The sequence below is a fragment of the Erpetoichthys calabaricus genome, chromosome 7 (genome assembly GCF_900747795.2).
Source record: "Erpetoichthys calabaricus chromosome 7, fErpCal1.3, whole genome shotgun sequence".
NCBI lineage: Eukaryota > Metazoa > Chordata > Cladistia > Polypteriformes > Polypteridae > Erpetoichthys > Erpetoichthys calabaricus.
In genome coordinates, this window is record NC_041400.2 from 1,315,071 (window position 1) to 1,338,360 (window position 23,290).

A 23,290-nucleotide genomic window follows, 5' to 3' on the forward strand; every position below is an offset into this window, starting at 1 on the left:
AGCCCCCTGTGATGGGCCGGCCGGCCCCCAGGCCAGGTGTTGTTCCTGCTTTGTGCCCTGTGCTGGCTGGGATCGGCTCCAGCTTCCCCACAGCTCTGCTCATCTTAAAGTGGGTTTTAGAAACTGGATGGATGGATAAGGTAAAGACAAATGGTGGTGGGGGGCCGGTGGTTATCAGACACTCTGTGCAGAATGTCCACGCTCGTTCCTTGTCCTTATGGTTTTCATCCCAAAGACACACATGATACTTTAATCTGTGGCTCTACGATGGCCGTGTGGGGGCGAGCGCATCCCATAATGCCCAGGAACTGGCTAACCCTGAGAGGGGCCACATCTCCACTTTGACTTCACTCACAGCCTTTCATGGGTTGGGGAAAATCAGGTGACATGTTAGGGCAGCGGTGGGACGTGAGCCCCTCAGCCCAGTGGCCTCCAGTCCAGCTGCTCAGCTCTGCAGCATCCTGTCTGCTGCCACAAAGGACCCTGAACTGGATCAAGGGGGTCCAGCATTAAATGGGTGGGCGGCTAACACCTGTCACACACACACACACACTCACGGGAGGCAGTCGAAGGGCTTAACTGAGGGGAAGGCCACTTAAAGCTCCGCCTACCTCCGATACCAGACCACGCCCTTCTGCTGACCTCACTTCCTGATTAGTCACATTATGACTCAGTCTTTAATGATTGCTCTTGTTTTGTGACAACATACGGGGTGGTGGACCCCCAAAACTTCTTCCTTGTTTTTATCTTTTCACATACCCTATATGACAGCTTGGTGTGATATTTTTGTAAATGTCGAGGCCCTGTGGTGCCGATCTGACATGCAGATATTCCTCCCAGTCATGAAGGTGGATCTTCTGGACGTCCAGGTGTGGAAGACAAGAATTGGAGTGACAGACCACGAGAGGAAGAGGAATTTAGGAGAAGAGAGAGCAGTGACCACTGCAGGCCCACCGACTGGACAAACACTCCGTGAAGGCTGATAGCCACCTCTCCTCCTTCGTTCAAAATGGACGGCGTTTTAGAAGTAACGTTACCAAAAAATGAGCCACCCAGTGCTTCCAATTACACTTTAGTGACACTGCAGGAAATCAGTCAATGGGAGGTTTGACAATGCGGTGCAAACGACTGAACAGCACAACGATACGCAATCAAGACAACTGGCTCACACGTGTCACAAAATGGAGTCTCAGCAATGGGTGCGAATAAACCGAGGAGCAGGCCGGGACCCTCACCTTAACTCAGCCAGCTGCTGGCTTCAGCCAAAACAGGCCCTAAAAATGGGGAGCTGGCAAAACACCACAAAATGTCCTCAAACCTATCAGAATGCCACACAAGAGCAAGGATAACCGTCAACCCCTGGCTTGTAAACGGAAGGGCAACAAAGGATCTTTAGGGATCAAAGATTTACTTACCAAACAATAGGAGAATAAAAACCAAATTCTGCACACGGACTAAAACAGACAAAAGGATGTAGCAGTCCAGTGCCGCTAAGATTTATTTATTTTTATGGAGGAGATCCCAGGGACGCTCCCAGCCTTGGGCCGACCCGCACACACTCACAAACAGAGACAAAAGAATACACACGGGAATCAAACAACAATGACAGAATATAATGAAATAGATGAAAACAATAATACCACCCCTGTACCCCTATGGCGATATTACATTAACACATACACACAAACAACCCCCCCACAGCAAAGTCCATGGAAAACAGCACCGGATGTAATGAATGAGGACGAAGTCCGGAGATCTGTACGTTGGAAGGGAATGGAAAAAAACGGTAGTCCCTTAAAATGGTGAAGACGGGTCGACGGTTCAGGAGCGCTGCTTTCCTCGCTGGAAGGCCATGACCCCCCCTATCAGTCCTCAGCACACAGGTAGACAGACGACAATCCAGACCCCAACAACGAAACAATCCAAGACACGACGACTAAATACGGCAAAACAACAGACAGGTACACGGAATACAACAAAAAACAACACCCTTCCTCTCTTTGGACACCCACTCTCCTTTTAAGCTACTCTGGCCACCTTTGACCCCAACAGCCCCTGCAGGGACTGCTGGGAGATGCGGTTTTAACTAAGAGTAGTGCTGCTACAAGGAGTTGCCTGAAAGGCAGACCTGCAGCCAACAAGTCCCAATACACAATCCAGAAGATGAATTGAGGAACAGAGCGAACATAACTGAAAAAGAGGATTCTTAGAAATACTGCAAGAAATGAATGACCTCCCGCTGCTGAGCCTTCTCAGCTGACTTACATGGCTGGTGACATCAGGGTGACCCCACACACACACACACACAGACACCTGGCTAAAATGAACTCCTCTCAACATCGTAGAATCAGAGACTGAACTCAACACGATAATCGATTTATGACTCAAGCACCAAATATTCATTGACGTAACAGTAAAACGTTCCTACAAACTTAAAATAAATAACTTATGCCAAACAAACCTTTTCTTAAAATCAAACAACACCGTCGTGTATTTGTTGCAATGTAAATATATTTTATGTGTTATTGTTATTTGTAGCCTTTACTTTTCATGTCTTTATGTTAATTTCAAATGGGATTTTGTATTTGTTTTCTGTCCCTTTAAATGTTCTGTCCTAAGTTGTGGGTGGGGCCACAGGAGGCGGAGCCATTCTGACATCAGCACTCCTGGACCCTCCCCCTGGCTACTTCTAAAGGTTGAGAAGGCTCAGGATCAGGACATCATTCATTTAAAGTGGAGGTTGGTGAGATTTGCCAATTTTGTTGGTTTTGCTCTTTCCTGTTACTTTCTTGCTTTCTTTTGGAAGGTCCTGTCGTGGCTTGTGGGTCTCTTTGGAGATCTTTCTCCCTTTTCGCCATGTTTGTGTCACCAACAATTTTAGAAATTGATTAAAATGAAATCCGGAGGTGTACAAAGGAAAGTGTGCAACAAAAGGGTATTTCCTCCAAGGCAGAATGGGTGTGAGGCCACCAGACAGTTGACACAATGCTGTCCCCAGCCAGGTCAGGCCACCCTCACCCCAGTGGCCCTAGTCCCAGCTCAAGTAGTCGGCCTCAGGCTTCGCAGGCCCAAAAGGGATTTCAGCCTCAGAAACAAACTTCAGTGTTTCAGAATATAAAAGATGAGAAGGTCTGCTCATCAGAGGTCATCTACAAGACGAGATCTCAAGCCAGTCAGGAAACGGAAAGTGCCAATAAGATAAGAAAGTCACCAGTGCAGTCCCTCAGGGGTCTGTCCTTGGACCCTTCATTCATTTCTCTGATTTGTATTAATGACATTGATTTCAGTGCGGTTAGTAAACTTGTGAAAATCACAGGTGACACTGAAACTGGAGGAACAGCAGACAAAAAAATTCAGAAAGATCCGCAGAAGCCACAGAACTGGGCGAACACTCGGAAAAAATAAAAAAGTGCAAGGAGCTCCACTTGGGAAAAAAGGAACATCAGTTAGAAATACAAGAAAGGAGCCACTGGGCTACAAGGTGAGACCCCTGAGAGGGACTGAGGCGTTCATGTTGACATCGACTAAGCCGTGTGCCAAAGCACATAAAATGGCAAATAAAGTGTTTAATATCAATGGAGGGACGTGACGCTCGGACAACATAAAGCACGAGTAGGACCCCGGCTGGAGTCCCATGTACACTTCTGGTCACTGCGCTCCAAGAAGGCGCCTCCCAGGACTTAAGGACGCATCGTACTGTGACAGACTCTGAGAATTCAACCCGAGCAGAAGACGCGGTGTGGGGACCTCATCCTGCTCATCACAATCCTCCAAGACATCAATGCAGTGGGATTCTTGAATCGGGGACACCAGTGAAAATGAGGACTGAAGCCAGGAAGCACTTCTTTAAACGAAGAGCTGTGGGAATCGGGAACAAACGGCTGAGCCGTGGAGTTGAAGGAGAAACCTGGAGAACCTTGAAGAAGGATCTGACGAGCTAGGAGGACATCTTAGCTATTAACAGAACAAAGCGGAACACTCTCCTCTCATTGGTCCAGTTTCTTATGTCCTACAAGAGGAAGAATGACGATAAACCTTTGGCTTGTGTTAAAGGCCAAAAGAATCTTCTATAGATGAAGGGTTTATTAAACAAAAATAGAAAAATACAAAGAGAAGCTCAGAAGAGTAAGCAGAGGCACAAGGAGGTGAATAAAAGGCAGTCCACTGCAAACAAGTCTGAATCACAAACCAGAAGATGAATCCATGAAAAGTGCAGAAGTCAATCAAAACACCATGTAACAGATGGCCAGCAGCTCCTGAGATGGAAGGATGGGGGAAGGCAGGGCATCCTGGGACATCAGTCCAGCTGGGTACCGTGGGTGCTGCTATGGGGAGTCATGCTTTCCCCATAGCCCGGAAGTACTAGTGAGTCTTGGGGACAGAAATCCAGAAGTACTTCCAGGCTGAAGTAAACTCAAGTTCTCCATCTGACCCGGAAGTGCTAGCAAGTCACATGGACAGAAGGACAGAAGCACTTCCGGGTCAAGGACTATTTAAAGGACTGCTAAAGACCCAGCAACTGGGCCAGAGTCAGGTGGAGGTGGACAAAGCTTGCTGAGAGGTGTGGAGGAGAGAATTATAATTATTATTGAGAATGGTGTAAGTGACTTGCCTGCTTAGTGTGGCTGTGGTGCTTAGGGCACTGCTTATGGAAGAAGAAGACGAACTAAAACACTTGTTGGTGCTTCTACCCTGTGTCCTGAGTGTCTGTCTGTAGGGGTTAAAGGGGCAACAGAGACCCCTAGCGTCCAGAACCACTAATAACAAACAGAACACAAAACTCACATGGAGCTCCACTATAAAGGAATGATTCCCAACTCCTGAGCCTTCTCAGCCAATTGAAAAAGCCAGTAGGCGGGTTTTAGAAGTTGTGATGATATCATGGTAGGCCCCGCCTCCTGAGGCTTTGTCCACAAAGCACAAGGAACAGCAGAACATTTAGAGAAACAGCACATGATTGTGGAATTACAAGTGGAACCATCAGAAATAACGTAAAGACATGGAAAATAAGAAGTCAAAATTAACAAAAAACGACAATAAAACATAAACATAACTTTGAACCAAAAGATAACAAAAAGATAGCAAAAGTAAAAATTCATGATGACCCCATAAAAATCCTTAAAACAAATATAAAAAGTCCCCCTCCACCCACCCTTTACCCATATCAGCTAGGCCAGCCAAGAAAACCAGAAAACTACGAGGACAAGCGTTGACATTAAAAGGAGAAACCAAAAGGAGAAGCCAAAACTCGAAGCCGAAACGAAACCCCAATATCTGACTGGGAAAGTCAAGAAAGTTTTGCACCAATAAATTTTTATCCATTAGGGACGTCACTAGCTGCCATCACATCTGAGGATGTTACATCAAAAATTGTGGCCATGTGACACGAACCAAACTGGCTATGTATAAACAAAGATAAAATAAAAGGCTAACAAAAATGAAAAGCGTTAACATGACATCAAGTCCAAAAACTTTAAAATGGCACATAACAGAGATAAACGCGATACACGGTGCAGTGCAAACATTAATGCTGGGGTCTACGTTGATTACTTAGATTTCAACTCATCATTGATGGGTCACACAGATAGTAAAAGAACAAGTGTCTGTGTATCTCTGTGTTAGTTGAACTGCTATGTCTCTGTCATTCCAACAGATGGCACCTCACAAACATTAACACTGCTTTAACAAATCAAATGTATATGCACTGCATTTTTCACTCCAACAGATGGTGTATCACAAATGTTACTGCTGATTTTTAAGAAGCCCATACCAAATGGCATATAACAGAGATAAATGTATTGGGACAAACCTGGTTACTTAGATTTTAACTTGTCTTAGAAGAGTAGCACAGATAAGTTAACAAAATAAAAGAATACACACTTAAAGAATAAAACAGATAAAACAAAAAGCCCGTAAAAATCTCTAGCATTTAGATACGAATACAGTATAAGTCAATGGACGTAAGAACCCAATTGACGGACTGCATGAATAGCACAGAAAACTCAGAAAGACCAACACAAGTTCTACAAAAAAATCAGGCAATGGGCATCAGCTGGCATCATGTTGAACGTCCAAGCAAAAGGATGCGGGTTCAAACCTTGCCCCTGACTCCTCGTGTCACCCCGAGACCGGTCTGGACTCCAACATCTCAATCTTGTAATTATCCATCCATTTTCCAACCCACTATATCCCAACTACAGGGTCATGGGGGTCTACTGGAGCCAATCCCAGCCAACACAGGGCGCAAGGCAGGAACAAACACCAGGCAGGGTGCCAGCCCACCGCATGGCACACACACACACCAAGCACACACCAGGGACAATTTAGGATGGCCAATCCACCTAACCTGCATGTCTTTGGACTGTGGGAGGAAACCCACACAGACACGGGGAGAACATGCAAACTCCACGCAGGGAGGACCTGGGAAGTGAACCCGGGTCTCGTAACTGCGAGGCAATAGCGCTACCCACTGCGCCACTGTGCCTCCCCATATTGTAATTAATTTTTAGTAAAGGTGTCTGCCAAATACCTAATGTTAATAAAAAATAATAAGTAGACGTACAATACTGGAGGAAAAGTGGGCAGAGTTTCAGGCTCACACTGACTATTAGAATTTTAGAAAAGTCTTTGTAAGGCTTAATGGCACCTCACAGTATAGAAGCAGAAAGGTGTGCATCAGCGATGACTCGCCCAGGGTTTACCAACAGAGACAGCAGCAGGGTTTCAATCTACAACAATGTGGCATCCTCCTTTAAGGACAACTAGCGTCTGTCATGGCACAGCTTTGTGAGGGTCAGCTTTGTAAGGGTCCTACAAAATCCCTCCTGCCACCACCTTGCTTTAGCTTCTTCCCTCCCACGCATCAGGACAATTTTACAGAATAGCGGAAAAGGGCGTCTACAGGGCAGTCCTCACCATCCTCTACTGGACAACGTTGGCATCCAGTCGCTAATGCCAGTGCGCTGATAGTCAACATCACTGACCATTTCTAAGGTAAATGGCACACAAACACATTTATTTATTAATTGAGATTCGAAAAAGACAAATTCCCCCCGGCGGACAAATGAAATGCCATCTGTCTGTCTATAGCGCCTTTCACAGTAGGCGCCTTTGCAAAGCGTTACACACTTTAGACTTTGGCCTTCGTGGTCCCGCGCCGTTTCACAAGAGCTTTAAAACTTTATTTATAAAGCCTGACTTAAATGAACCCCGAAGTGTCCTCTGCACCGATGCGCTACAAAGCCATCAGTCTGCAAAGCAGTGGCGGTTGCCTGTGCCGTGCCGTGCCGGGCCGTGCGTACGTGCGCTGAAACGCCGCCGCTTCACACGCAGCCCAGCAGCGCTTTGTCAACAATCGTGCTCGAGTGCACAAACACACACGCCGCCGATTGGAGTGGCGAGGCGGGCCGGCGCCGGGCGGCTTCTTTCACAGACACGCTGCTGCTAAATGCCTCGCCTCGTCTTCCCTTCCCTCCTCGGCCGGGCGCCTCCGCCACACGTGCTGCTCGCAGGCGCTCGCCTGTCACTGGAGCGCGAAACAGTCAGCACAGCGCCGCCGCCTCCGGATTGGCCAATGCGCGGTCAGCCGACATCTGAAGATGGCAGCGATTGGTTGTTTCCGCTCTCCGCACAAGAGCTGTTTATTACCGTTGGACTTGAGGACGCGGCGGGCTTACTCGGGCGTTAAGGCTCGGGTGGTGGGCTCCGCGTCTTTCTTTCTTTCTTTCTTTCTTTCTTTCTTTCTTTCTTTCTTTCTTTCTTTCTAATTATTAGCACATACAATTGCAAGAGAACGTATGTGAGCCCTTCGGAATTCCGTGGGCATTAATTAATCTCCTCATCAGCGAGTTCCCAATCACAGACGGACACGACCCGCTTAAGCTAATAACACAAACGCCTTCTGACCAATGCCGGACAGGTCACTTAAACATTCACAGTTTGGATTTATGAACTGGCAAAACAGCAGCAATGACCTCCAGCAGCTGCCAATCAGACTTCTCAACAATCAGGGATTCGGAAATGTCAGGCTGCCCCACTGTCTTAGTCTGCCACTGATATTAATGGGTTTCCTAACATGAACGGGGGTCTACGGCTCAGGGGGTGAGGTCTGGACTCTGATCTGGTGACTCCAGAGCACCAGTGGTCATCTCATGCAGCTCTCCTGTTGACCACTTGTCCTGTCCTGTTCAGATTCGAGTGACAGACTGCGACCCTGACATCCTTCTCTCAAATTGCTTGTTAATGTTTTGTTCTGCCGATAGGAAGCTGTCTGGACCCTGAAAGCCCAAAGTAGTCCGCAGTCCTGGTGGCCCTTCATCTTGAAGTCAGTGGCTGTGGGAGTGTGGGGGGCTTCAGAAGTGTAAGCTCTGATCTTTTCACTTTGTCTTACAAACGCACAAGAACCACTAGGAGTGGAATCCCCAACTGGGACCCCCAACTTAGCACAGCGTTATAGTATATCAGTGAACTCAGAACCCCAAAGAGGACCACCTACCCCATTTACGTGCTGGAAACTCAGGGAAGGTCAGATGCTCAACAGGTAAAAAGTTGATTAAAATTAAAAACGCATCGTAAGGAGGAAGAAGACACCCACAAAGCACTCCACTTCAAGCACCTAGTAAGATGTGAAAGCGTAAGACAAAGATACCGCCGGACCCCATTAAAGGGGGCAAAGACCCTGCGGTTTTGGCGTAGGGTCCTGATTTCCTGCTGAGTCCAACTTTTGTCTTCTCCATCCACAGGACCCAGATGAAAATAGTGATGGGGGCATCTGGAATACTAGCTGGCACAAGCATTGATAACAGTCCCCCAAAACACAAGAGCGCTGGGGGGCTTAGCTCAGCCAAATTGACTCCTGGAGGTACTGTTTGTTGTGGAACGCCCAGGGGGTCTTTTTCAAACTGAAGTCGTGTTGCATTCCTCTTCTAGTGGACGCATGTTTGGAGACTCGGGGAAGCTCAGGAGGTGTCTGCGGGGCCCTTGCACTTTTTCTTTGCCGGATGTCCTTTTTCAAGCTGAATTTGCAGACAATTTGTATTCCTGTGGCCTTTTGAAATCCCTTCTTTTTGTGTCTCTCCAGTTCTTCTTCTTCTTCTACTGCAGCCCGCTAATATTTCATGGCGCACATGAACAGAAGAGCAGACTCTGTTAGCACCCGCACTTGGGGTGCCATTTTTATAGCACAGGCAAGCCACGCCTCCAATCTCATTCCATTGATTGGCTCATCGAACTCCAATCGGAGACGACCTCAGCCTGGAGGGTCACAGCACCCATCTAATGGTTAAATGGCACGTTGAGGTGCGACCAATAGACGTCCAGCTCTCTGTGTGTCTTTGATTGTATTGTAGTCCCCCCTGGGTCCGGACCTGAGAGGGACACGCTGAAAGGTGACTGTCACCTGTGTGAGAGTATTTTGAGTTGCATGTTTTGTGTGACATTGTGCTACAGAAATAAATGTTGTTGGTATTGCGACTTCAGGCCATGTCACATTACACGACTTTTCAGTTTTAGCCTTCATTTAATAACCTGAGCAAATCAGAGGGCGTGGGTGACATGACATGACGCCAGTCACATTATGTGACATGCCTGGTGACTCGGTCCGACCAGTCCACGGCTCACTCTGACAACGTGGCTGATTGTCCCTTTGTGACGAGGTGGCTCTGTGTGTGCATGGGAGCTGATAACCAGTGCAGTGACGAGGTTGTGGTGGACCTCACAAACAGAAGAGGAGTTCGTCTGTCTGATGTCTCATGTTTTATGTGCCACGACGGAATACAAAAAAGAAAAACACAAGTTGAGACTGTGGCCGGACTTGTTGTACCCTTTGGGTGATGTAGTGACATTATTGGCTCTTAGAAAAAGTGGCGAAATTGGCAGTGCTGGAAGGTTGGCATCCGACTGCCAAGTGTGACATGGCTGGTGATTTTCAGTCATTAAAATCAACACGGTCTGGCGGCACAACTGTGGTCAGCAAGTCTGACGTAGCCCACGGCTAGAAGTCACATAACATGACATCGGCTTTGGTTGAAGATCACACCACATTGTTAAGAGGAGTTAAAGTAGAAATCCAGAGAATTCACAGACGCTTTCTTGAAAGTTCTCAAGCTGTGCCAAGCCTGCCCATGGAAATGTTGCCAGAAATATCAGAGGGAAAGAATTTGTCACAAGAGTGGAAGAACCCAGCAGAGACTGTACTAGGGAATGACCAGAGGGGGTCGAGGTCTCCAGGACTCCGAACTCTGAAATATGGAGAGCAGGCCTACTAGACGATTAATGGAGCTCCTGATTAGCTGTGGCAGGATAAGACGACAAACACACGATGATCGATTCTGTCATCGCATAGAATGACGATAGAATGACCAGGATGGGGTGGACGGCAAGGGTCTGTGACCAGGTCCAGCTTTGTCTGCATGTCCTAACTGACCGGGGACCCCCCTGGGTAAATCGTCACAGCAAACACAAGGCAGCTGCTCAGAAGGATCCACGCGGCACGTCGTTGAAGTTCTTCTCTTACTGTGTGTTGGACCTGAGATGACCTGCGAGTCAGAGTGTGTCCAGTTTTATATGTGTGTGTGTGTGTGTGGTGCATGTACTCCTCCAGCAATTAAGAAATGGGCAGATATTGTTGGCTTCCACTTATGTTAATTAGTTTGTTTAAACAAATCCGAGTCTTTATGCGAACACATTCTTTATTTAATGTTGTAATTTGTAAAAGTTACACCTGCTTTTTACCTGAGAACTTGTTGCAGCATTCTGTGCCTGAAACTCAAAGAGCGCTATATTGAAAAGGCGCTATATGAGGCTGGCTCACCTGTGGAATGCACTTTGACACATCCAAAGTCATCTCACTTACAAAATGTGACTTTTTTTCGTACAGATTTTGTAAGGAAGTTCAAAGAGTATGAAATAATAATAATAATAATAATAATTAATAATGCATTTTATTTATAGGGGCACTTTACTTTAGCAGTAAATCTCAAAGTGAAATCCCTCCCATGAGATATCCAGCTTCCAACAAAGTTTCGCTTTTAGCCATTTTATTTTATTTTGTTTTATTTTATTTTATTATCTCACACGTCACAGTCGACCCCCTCATGTCCAGCAGTGATGCCACCGACCCTGCCATTAGAAAGGAACATTTTAATAAGGGACCCCTAAAAAATGAACGATCAGTATTAATTTTTGAAGTTAACGACCTGCCGCAAATGTAACTGACCACGCCTGGAAAGGACTCCACGCGCGACGTCTGCACGCCACAATAAGACGGGGGGCTTTTAACGGCCCTGACTTGAACTGTTTGCCTGGTGGATTCCCCGTCCATTTCGAATTGTAAAGAGTGTCTCTGGTTTGTCCCTTTTCATGGCCTCGTGTCTCTTCGGCGCTTTTCGTCGCCTCTCCGATGTCCCGAACGATCTCCTTATTTTAAGCCTATTAGGCGAAGCGGAATTTATGGCTTCAGAGCTTCGAACACAAGCCCGCACATCGCAGGCTCCGCCCGTGTCCCGCTTTACTGGTGTCTCTTTTGCCCAGTCCGCCCAGCCCAGTGACGGTGGTAGTGTGCGTGTGTGTGTGCCCTGTGATGGACTGGCATCCCGTCTTGGTTTGGTTCCCGCCTCATGCCCGATGTCTCCCGCGCTCGAGTTCAGGATTCAGAGGATGGCTGTTAAATGTCACACACCGGTATGCCCACTGCAGCACGTCACACGTTCAAGTGCAAGTTTTATGCCCACTTAACTCCACTTAATTGATCCCCAGACGACGAACACGACGACGAGGAGGCTCCTCGCGACACCTCCAACTCCACAGGCCGGCTAATTTAGGAAATCCGGGTGATGTCGGGAGAGAGAAATTCGGGAATGATGTGGAAGGTGCGGAGCAGGAGGGACAAAAAAAAAGAAGGAAAAGAAGCTCACTGTAGTAGCAGGGAGAGGAGGTGGACATGGTGGCAGTGCCAATCAGGCAGCTCACCCTCCACGCCCGGCTCGTGTCAGCGGTGCGCGTTCATCATAACCTGCCTGATAGCAGGTCCGTCCGTCCGGTGGGCAGTCCGTTTTATGTGGGAAGCAGGCGGGCGGACGAGCGAGCCGTGCAGATGGACGCGACATACGAGAGGCGATGCTCGCCAGGCTGGCGCTCTCCATGACTCAAGGGCGCAGTGCATCAAGAAGCTGATGCTCGTCTACTGTAACCCTGGGGGAATCTGACAATGAAAATGCCAGTTATGCACTTGACCTTTGACCATTCAAGTCCCCCACACCCCGCCTGATTGTTTAAGAAGACGAAGCAGAATTAACTCATGCAGCACCACCACCCCCCCCCCCCCCCCCAACCCCCCCACCCATGTCATTGAAAAGCAGCTGCTGGAAGAACGGCATCACCTTGAACACCTGAGATGTGACAATGCCCTCCACCAATGTCACATATGGTGATGATGATGATGATGATGATCGGAGGGGGGGGGGGGGGGGGGGGGGGGGTGCCTGAACTTCACCCCTTAACCCACCACCAAGGAGCGAATAACGTGAACCTCGAAATTGACGGCGGCACCCACATTTAGGCGAGTGAGGCGGAGGGAGGACAAGTGCTGCGCCCCATCACGTGATCGGAGCGCCCATGCAGGGGTCCACTGACTCATCATCGGCACACACACACACATGCCAGTCAGTCGGCGCCCAACCCGCCCACTTTAATAACCATCCAGCCACTTACCAGTTTTCTTGCATCCACTGAATGGCTTCATTCTCATTGAACTGGCGTTCAAATTCGTATTCTTGCAAAGCCAGGACTGACATGTTCATGAGATGCCTGGTGGCGGGATGCCCTTGCCGATCAATACTGGTGTGACACGCCTCTCAGCTGAAGTGCCCCGGTATCTGGATGTCGCCTGCTGTCCCTCAGCTGTCCCCGTGCTGTAGCATTGCCCTGCACTGCTCTGTCTGCTGCCGCCGCCGCCGCTACCGGCTCTCCTCTCCTCTCCTCTTCCTACTCCTCTCCAATGTCACATCCCCACCTCCGGCTGGCATCCGCCCTCCGCGCACCGTCACTGCTGCCTCGCGGTCCTAGCGCCGCCCGTCTCTGCTGCTCTCATTGCTATTGATAGCGTCCGCTGCGCGTAATCGGCCTAAGCGACATTCGGCTGGGGCTGGCATCTCGGCGGGCACGTGCCGGACAACGGGGAGAAGTGACATCAGTGACAAGATCACTTCCCGTGTGGCTCAGCTTTTATTTAAGGGCTTATTAATCGCCTTATGAAATGCGTAACAAGCGCTAGCATCTTCTTAAAACGGCGGGAAAGAAGCATTCACTTGAAGGGTCACGGAAGGCTGGTAATAAACGAGCGGCTCTAATTATCACTTAGAAACGAGCGACCATCTTCTTACAGTGAACATCTCGTCAAGTGGCACACCGCTTAGGCCAACGCAGACCGAGGGTGAGACCTCCAGCATCCTGCGCTATTTAAAAACGCCTTCGTAGATCAAACATTTCGAATTTTAATGGGTATGAACTAAAATTAACAATTAACGAGAAGGTGCGGAGAAGGAGAATAGGAGCATTCAGATCTGGTGACAAAGGGACTCTAAAGGACCCGCAGCGAGGGCCGAAGAAAAGAATGAGTGAAGGAAAAGAAGCCTCAGATCTAAAACAGAGGATGACCTCAATCAGAATAACATCTATCTATCTATCTATCTATCTATCTATCTATCTATCTATCTATCTATCTATCTATCTATCTATCTATCTATCTATCTATCTATCTATCTATCTATTATATAGTGCCTTTAAACAAAATATCTATCTATCTATCTATCTATCTATCTATCTATCTATCTATCTATCTATCTATCTATCTATCTATCTATCTATCTATCTATCTATTATATAGTGCCTTTAAGCAAAATATCTATCTATCTATCTATCTATCTATCTATCTATCTATCTATCTATCTATCTATCTATCTATCTATCTATCTATCTATCTATCTATCTATCTATTATATAGTGCCTTTAAGCAAAATATCTATCTATCTATCTATCTATCTATCTATCTATCTATCTATCTATCTATCTATCTATCTATTATATAGTGCCTTTAAGCAAAATATCTATCTATCTATCTATCTATCTATCTATCTATCTATCTATCTATCTATCTATCTATCTATCTATCTATCTATCTATCTATCTATTATATAGTGCCTTTAAGCAAAATATCTATCTATCTATCTATCTATCTATCTATCTATCTATCTATCTATCTATCTATCTATCTATCTATCTATCTATCTATCTATCTATCTATCTATCTATTATATAGTGCCTTTAAACAATCTGTTCCCAATAAACATACTGGTGAGGGTCCAGTGAGATTTGGGTGGTGCTGCCAGTTTTAAATTGAAGACAGTGGACTTTGTATGGTGGACTCAATTGGAAGCCCCTCAGTCACCAGCAGTCCCCTCCTTTTCAGTATTTCATTAAGCTGCTCCAGGGTCTCCAGTGGACAGGCTCAGCTTTATGGAGTTTCACGTTTTCGGTGGGCCGATGACATTTTTGATGTTCTTCCTGAATTGGCATTAGGGGAGCGCATCACACATCATGTCTTATTCTTTGCAGAATACAAAGTGGGACTGATTTAGTTAGGAACTCGAGTATTTTAAGAAGGGTTTAGTGAGTGTCAGATTGTGACCAAATCATTGCAATGAGCAGTAATTCCGTGTCACCTGAAGAAGGGACCTTGAGTTGCCTCGAAAGCCTGCATGTTGTAATCGGCTCAGTTAGCCAATAAAAGGTGTCACTTTGCTTGACTTCTCATTGTACCCATAATGTACCCCACAATACCACTATTGACCAAATCATTGAATTTGAAGCTGAACATGACATTAGGCTGGGTGTGAGATTGAAGAATGAAACATAAAACCTGATCATGGCGCCGACAGGGTGCATGTGGCTTAAGGTGACTTCTAAAAACCATCTGCAAATCTTTTAACGGTTATTTTTAAGAACACATAATAGTGACGACGCCTCATTATTACAGACTGCTGCCATTGAGGCTTTGTACCCAGGCACTGGTGGGACCTCCAAGTCATGTCCATTCTTTGGACCTCTTAAGGCCATCCCTGGGGGTTTTGTTGATCTAACATTCCCAGACCAGCTTAATCCAGTTCAGGGTCATGGCCCAGGCTGGTTGCAGAGCCCATTTCAGCAGCAGGAAACGGCCCCGGACAGGATGCTTTAGTCTATCACAGGGCCCACTCACACCCCACCAGATTTGAGCCACCAGTTCACCTTACCTGTATGTCTTTGACAAATGTGGGAGTAAAAATGCAGACAGACACAGGGAGAACATTCAGACTTCACTCAGCCAACAGCAGTAGTGGCCTGTAGGAGGCATCTCACTCCCCAAACCCCAGTACAAGATACTGCTTTAGTCCCAAAATGACCTTCTTTATTTCAAAGACAATGCACTCCAATAAAGACGCTGGTAATGCACACAAGCCACTAAAATACACCCACCCTATTGTCATCGTTCTCTCCAGACGAGCAGCGTCATTGTCCTTCTCCACTCTTGACTCTGACTTGCACCACCCCCCCCCCCCCACCCACCATCTCGGTTCTGCAGGTTGTAGTGAGGTGGGTCACATGTACATGCGGTGGCATTTTTGGAATGAAAATTCCGGTGATGGGACTCGGACCAGGGAGAGAGAGAGAGAGAATGTGAGATGAGGCAGAGTGAGCAAAAGAGAGAGAGAAACACACACCCACACTGTCAGAAAGGGCGGAGCCTGTGGGGTAAAAGAGAGAGAGAGAGCGCTGATGTCAGAAGGGGCGGGGCCTTCCTATAAAGCTGGGCTGGTGTGAGAGAGTGAGAGACGGGGAGAGAAAGAGATGATGATGATGATGATGATGAAACTCTTCAAGGGCTGCTGAAAGGCATTGATCTGGGCTAGTGGCCGCTAGGGATCTTGGGAAGGATCACGGGAGGGATCAGTGCATGGAGTTGGGGAAACTAAGTGCAGATAGTGCTGCTTCTAGTGACACAATGGGGACACAGCAGAGCGGTCGAGGAAGGAGACAGCGTCCAGAAGAATTTCATTGTACTGAGCACACATGACAAGGATGTTGAAGACAGAAATTAACATTTATATCAACATCTGCGTCCCCCACGGCTCTTTGTCATCCACTCAGCACACCATGTTGTTTGAATGGCTCATCTTTCTGTGGACGTGGCTGTTGTTTCTTTCAGGCTGGCATTGACTCCAACCACGTGGTGGTACGTGAGAGCAGCAGATGCCACACACATGCTGTCCTTGAAAACCAAACTTGAATCTGCTTTTAGAGGTTCTGCCCACAGGCCCTGTGACCTCCATGCACACACATTTAACTGGTGAACTGGGGTCTTTGTAGAAGACTTGCTAGTCATAGATGGTTTGTGCATCGAGAGTATGGGCACAGGTGTGCAGGGGGCCACGAGACCACCCGTCCAGCCCCCTCTAGGCATTCTACCTGACATCAATAACCTCAATCAGTCCTCATGGTATTCAGGGGTCACATGGAAGGACTTGATGATGATGACGGTCATGTGGACTTCTGGCCTTCAACCCATAAATGGAGGGACATCATGGGGCTTTGATCAGGTGGTTGGGGGGCGCAGATCAACACCACAGATAAACTGAAAAAGAACAGCAGAGAAAGTAGGGGTGAGTACGGATTTGGAGCCACCATGAATGATAATGATAATTAATTGAATATACAGAGCATCAGGATTAAACTAACATGAAGCTCTGAGAAAGCCATGTTAGAGTAATGAGTTTTTATCAGTTTGTTTAAAGTGCTCCACCGTATCAGCCTGGTGAATTTCTATCGGTAAACTCGTATTGCAGATTTGATGTGCATAACAGCAGAAGGCCGTCCACCTCACGACTTCTTTTAAGTTTCGCTCTCGCAATTCTAAGCAGACCTTCATTTGAAGATCTAAGGTTACGATTTGGAGTTTAAGGTGAGAGACATTCTGAGTTAGAGGATGGAGCAGATGATTGAAGGCTTTGTAAACCATCAGCAGGACTTTAAAGTCAGTTCTAAATGACACAGGTAACCAGTGCAGTGATGCTAGGACTGGCGTGATGTGCTCCGATTTTCTTTTCCTAGTTGAGATTCTAGCAGCTCCATTCTGCACTCGTTGTAATCGATTGATGTCTTTTTTGGGTGGTCCCGAGAGGAGTGCGTTACACTAATCTAGCTGACTGAAAACAAAAGCGTCAACTCACTTCTCAGCATCTTGCAGTGTTATAAGAGGTCTAACTTTTGTTGTATTTCTTAAGTGAAAAAATGCTGTCCTAGTAATCTGATTAATAAGTGATTTAAAATTCAGGTCTGAGTCAATAGTTACCCCTAAATTCTTTACCCCCGTCTTGACTTTTAATCCTATCTATCTATCTAAAGCATCAAGTTGATTTCTAATAGCCTCTTTATATCCATTATTGCCAATCACTAAAATGTCTGTTTTCTATTAATTTAGCTTTCTTCCACTCAGAAACACAAGTAAGACTTTGAGGGTCAGTGAATCAAGAGAGTCGGGGTCATCAGGTGCTGTTGATAAATACAGCTGTGTGTCGTCGGCATAGCTGTGGCAGCTCACGTTATACCCCGAGATAATCTGACCTCATGGAGGCATGGAGATCGAAAAGAGCAGCAGACCCAGGATAGAGCCTTGTGGACCACCATATAGAATATTAGGGGACTTTGAAATTAGGGTACAGCTACTGACTTATTGATCTCCGATTTTGATGCAAGTGCTCCGGAGATCGTAATGAAAGTCAGGTGCCGGCATCAGCTGATTGGTCCAAGCTGACCACAGCACCCGACACGCTCACCCTGGGAGGGCTGCACAGACGTCGCTCTGTAGAAGGCCACTGGACCACCGAACAGCGCAGCCTGCTGGTGGACTCCACGGATTGCCAGTCGCTCGACTACCTCAGGACAGACGTGTACGTAAGAAGAATGTGAGTGTGCTCACTGCAGGGGCTCGTGGAACAGAAAGCAGAGTGACATTTGTCATCGAGAAGTCTTTAATGTTGATTTATGTGTGAAGCCATCGCGTTGTGTGCTTTTTAGAAAACCGAGATTTTTGGAAAAATATTCAGCCCTGGGACACAAAGAAGAAAAAATAAGGAACCCTAAAAGAGTCCGTGAATTAGTTTGCTGTTTCAGCTTGACCCTGACCGCCGTTACGCCAGCTGCTTTATTTTATATATTTTTCGACTTTTGCTCCTCCGCCAGCCGTTCAGATTCCCCAATTCAGCAGCCCACCCAGCAGCACCTTCTCCTGCTGCCTTAAGTAAGTTAACCATAAAGGTGCACTTCCCTGACGATGGCCAGAAGACACAAGCCATTATGCAATGTGGACTTCAGGGGGCACTCATGTTTTGTCCCCAAATAATGACCAAAAGTGAACAGAAGTGACAAAAGAAAGCAGGTGGGCACTCCAAACAGTTCCCTATAAGCACAAAGGAGCTTAAGAATAACAAAGCCAGGAGCCTTCTGGCTCTTCTAGTTGCCCTCCAGTCTCCCTTTCCTTGCCTATGCCACTTAGCAATGGCTTCCTACCCACCCCAAGTGTTCTGACTGCAGGGACCTTTAATGGCGGGGTCAGGAAACCCACCGGGGTCAGTCCTCACTAAGTTATCTGGCCAGCGCTCAAAGGTGTGCAGGGACCCCTGAGGAGCTCCCCCTAGTGGCACTAGGCCTCCCTGCCACCACAGAGTGTCATTGTCTGTGATTTTAATGCACAGTGCACTCTAGTGGCCTGGGGGACATTAGCCAGGGTAACACATTGCTTGTTCCCCGTCCCACTTTGACAGTTAGAGTATTTCAGACTGAATTGAGTGCCCTAATATTATCTGCAGGTTATTATCATAAAGAGCTGAGGTATCAACCTGCTGCTAATTGAGGTCTAAACTAATCCATGACACGGGAAAGGCGCAGTGGCACTAAGTGATAGAGAGGTGGCACAGGTTTGAAAAAGCAGCTGTAGAAGGCTGGGGACAGCGCAGTGCTATAAAGTTTGTACAGGCTGGTCATGGTGCCAGTAACAAGGACAGGGCAGGGTGACAGTCACTTAGGGGTATAAAGTACAACAGACTTAACTGAGATTAGGGGGTCATTTGTGCCCAAAGGGCTGCTTTTGGATCTTCACACTGGAATTTAAATCTTGAAGATAATTGTCACCTATGATGTTCACATTGTACAATAAACCAGTTCTTAGTGCAGTCATTCAAGAGGGTCACGGGGGGCAGCTGGAGCCCATCCCAGCCAGCAGAGGGCAGAAGGCAGGAACAAACCCTGGACAGGACGCCAGTGGATCACAGGGCACACACACAGGTGCCAGTTTCTGCATGTCTTTGGACAGTGAGGGGAACCCCAGACACGGGGAGGACATGCAGACTCCACACAGGGAGGTCCGGGACGTGAATCCTGGTCTCTTCACCGCGAGGCAGCAGCGCTACCACTACCACTGCACTCCCATGATGCTCCAGTTCTTAGTTATTTACATCATTTTAACAAATTGCTAGGTTTTCACTTAAATAAATATGGAGATGGGCAACTTAGTCCCGGAGTCCCAGGACTTGGCTTCCTTTTTAAGAATTTGGGTTTGGATCAGTAAACAGCTCGGCCCCTCTGTATTAAATTTAAAACGATTTAACTTCAATTATTAAAACGAGCATCAGCCTCGAGGACCACCACAGTTCTTTACGCCGTCAGGCCCCTCACGCTCCTGTGAGGCTCTCCCCTCGACTGCCTGCTGTGCGTCTGGCTTTGAGGTTCTTAAACTTTCCTTTTCACTCTCTGCCCTCCATCTTTACTTTCGAGTCCTCTGCCCCTTCGTATCAAGGCGCTGGCACCACTAAGAAATCCAACAAACAGTTACAAACCCCAAATCGACAGGTCACAACTCACATCGGACTCCTTTGTCAGGGTCTTTGGCCCCCTCAGGACGTCACCTGCTGCACCCCTCTGATCTGCCACCTCCATCGGTACCCGTGGACCCTGAACTGCCACCATCCATGGTCACTGCCACCACTGGGACGCCTTGTCCTCACTCCACGATGTCACAACTTCGGGACCCCTTCCTTCACCCATGTCCTGCAGCCCCACTCACCTTTTCAGCGTAGCCCCCTGTCCTCGTTTGCTTTTTTGTTCTCTTTTTCTCTCTCCTCTTGCCGTGTCCTGTGGACAGCTGACAATCACTGAGTAGCCCCCCAGACTTGTGCACACCCTGCGCCAACTCAAACTAAGAACGGGGTGCACCATCACTAAAAACACTTAAACACCACTAATATGCCCCCTAGACTGATTTTTGGACCCTTATTTCACACGGGTAGAACTGGTGGTCCAGGTCTTTGGCGCGGCCCACACACACCTGCACTAAGACTCCAACGGACTAAAAGTGCTAACATAAACCCCACAATAAAACAAACCCCTAAAGGACATAACAGAATAAGCCATTTTAAAAGACAATCATAAAACATTAAATTGTCCATCACAAGTTCACTATTCCTCCGTCCATCCAGGCTCGGAGACGTGGGCTCTTTTAAATGGTTTGGACTTCTTCCTGTTAAACCAGCCGTTTTTGTTGCTCATTGTCACTGGCTCATCCCACCGCTGCCACCAAATGTGACTGTCCAGGCTCACTTTCTCTCTTCATTCTTCTGCCCATTTGCTGCTCAGGCTCAGTGTGGCCGCTGTGGAGTGGCAGTGTCCAGATTCATTCATGTGGGGACGCTGCCAGTTTCCACACTAGGGTCTGTGATCATGGCACCAGTGCCCGAATGGAGTATGAAGAAGGGCCTGAGCAGAACACAGGGAGACAGTATGGCAGTGTTGTCACGTGTGCGTTTTCTCTTCTCACCACCGTCTATCCCATAGGCCCCTCGCGGAGCTCTCAGAATGAGGTGTGGCTACACGTTTAACTCCTCCTATAACCCACAGGTGCCACGCCCCACTCTGCCCGCCAGTAGTGATAGTTGTCAGGCTGTAAGGGTGACACTTGTGGTTACATTGTGGGGGGGGGGGTATGTGACTTCAATAATGACGACTGTTGGCCTGGCAGAGTGATGTGAAAGTGCAGATGATTTGTGTGCAAGTCCAACGTGGAGCTCGGCAGGACTCAGACGTGTGCCATCAATGACTTAGAGGCGGAGTTAGACATTTAACCCCGCCCAGGTTTAGGCCCGCCCCATTCTGCAGGCTGCTGCGAGGACCTTCTGGACTCCGTTATTCTGCTCTTGACTTGTTTCCTGGTTTGGAGGTTTCTGCTTTGTGCTCCTTGCTCTTTGTTTTCTTGTCACCTTTTTCTGTTCTTTATTAATATTTTGAAATTCTTTGTAAATTTAGGTTTGCTTTTGTAAAATCTGAATGTTTGGTGAATTGTATTGTTCATTTTATTTGGAGTTTGGAATTTCAGGACATTTTCTTATTTAAAGTTGCTCGACTATTGAACATTTAATGTCAGGGTGGGAGTTTAGTGGCTTTGCCACAGCTGCCATGACTGGCAAAGGGAGCCTAAAGGTGGTCCTCCTCCTCCTCCTCCTTCTTCATACTTGAATTGTTACCCCCAGTTATGAGTTGGGAGACCCAAGGCATGCAAGTTCTGAAAAGCACTTCCAATAATGCCCACTAGAGGGGGGATAGAGTGCCAGACCAAACAGGGCCCCCAATTATCTTAATAAAATAAAAGATTTGTTTGTTAAGAAAAAGGAGAAGAAGCTCCGTGGAGCACAACAAGGAAGGCAAGGCAATCCAAGATGGACACAGTGGCGGCCCACAATCCAAAAACCAAACAGCGGAACAAGGAAAGCAAAGCGCACGTAAACCCTCTTCCAGGAACTGTGGGAGACCCTCCATATCTATAGGGCAGTGGGGCGGGTGGTCCCGTCTCTGAAACACAAGGAAGACGGGACAGTTGTGGATAAGCAAGCAGATGATTAAAATGGCACAAAAGAGACAAGAAACACGACAAGGGGAGGACCTCTGACTGAAACATGGCAGCCTTGAAGTGCCAACCAAAGTGCAGGAAGCAGCCCCAAAATGGCGTTGAATGTCAGCCTGGCACAAATTGCTGCCTTTCTTTTGCATCTTTACATGGCGGGTTGTTGTTTAAATACTGGAGACCCCAAATCTAGCAGTTCAGGTCACTTCTGGGTGTCTCTCCTAAGGTACAATTCCTTCACAGTGACATTTCTGTTTACGTTGGGAGCATTCGACTACTTTGGAGGAGAAGGGGCCCTCGAGCCTGGCCAACGTCATTCTACCAAAGTGGCAGCAAGTCACACTGTGAGGGTCCCTGAAGCAGTGACAACGAGACGTTCTAAAAATTCCCAGGTAGACTGGTGACCGCAGACAGAGGGGGGCAGAGGGTGGGATTGAGGGTTTACTCTCCCCGAATGACATTTCGTCACAGTGCCGAAAGGATTGAAGGTGACATGTGTGATTCATCCCCATTCCTGGCTGGTGACCTGGTAGATGACCCCCCTGGCATGGATTGGCACCAACACAGCCTTTGGTCCTCTGGGACCCTAAAATCATCAAAATGGATGAAGGATGGAAGTCACTAAAGGGCTTGGCAGGTCATCGTTGATGTCACAAGCGCAGGTGCCGGTTGGGGATTTGACTTTTTTAGGAAAGGGAATAAATGAGTGTCTGCCGCCGTTGGTTTGCCCTCACAAAAGAAGGCAGTCGTCACTTTGTTTGTTTTTTTCCGTTCTTCTTATTCTTCTGACACTTGCCTCACAGTCGCAGGTGGCCATCCTGCTGGCTCAGGAATTCAGTGATCCCAGACACATCCGCCGTGATAAGTCAGCAGGATTTCCAGGCGAGCCGCCTTATTAATTCTGTAAATGCCGTTCCCGAGATCGAGGGAGCCGCTGACTAAGGTTGTGCTCAGCTTCCCTCAAGACAGAGATTAATTAGAATAAACGCGGGTTGAAAAGCGTCTCTCCGCTTACGTGCCCTTTGTAAAAGCACAGCGGTCAGCTGAAAGGGGACAATGGAGGATGAGGAGGGTGAGGAAAAATCACGGAGGGGATGAGAAGTTAGAAGAACCGCGGTGAGCCCGTCAAGTCGAGATTTGAGGGTCCCAATCACCCGCCGGGGTCACTTACTCCACGTGTCTGTCGATCATCGTGTGAGGAAAAACCGTTTGTGCCCTCAAGTGTCCACCTCTGTCCCCGTATTGTGGCTGACCTCATTTTGAAGTCACTACTGGGAACCCCTTCCCTCATGTCCCCCTCAGAGCTCA

General features: G+C 47.6%; 1 protein-coding gene and 1 long non-coding RNA gene across 2 annotated transcripts in view; both read right to left on the reverse strand.

Moving 5' to 3' along the window:
• The window catches only part of elovl6 (ELOVL fatty acid elongase 6), a 34,471-nt gene extending 21,396 nt beyond the window's left edge, over positions 1-13,075 (reverse strand). The window contains exon 1 of the mRNA XM_028805106.2: positions 12,709-13,075. Within this exon, the coding sequence (XP_028660939.1) occupies positions 12,709-12,797 (89 nt within the window). The 5' untranslated portion in view covers positions 12,798-13,075. The remainder of the gene's footprint in view (positions 1-12,708) is intronic.
• The window catches only part of LOC127528802 (uncharacterized), a 111,009-nt gene that overhangs the window by 26,757 nt on the left and 60,962 nt on the right, over positions 1-23,290 (reverse strand). The gene's annotated exons all lie outside the window — the stretch shown is intronic.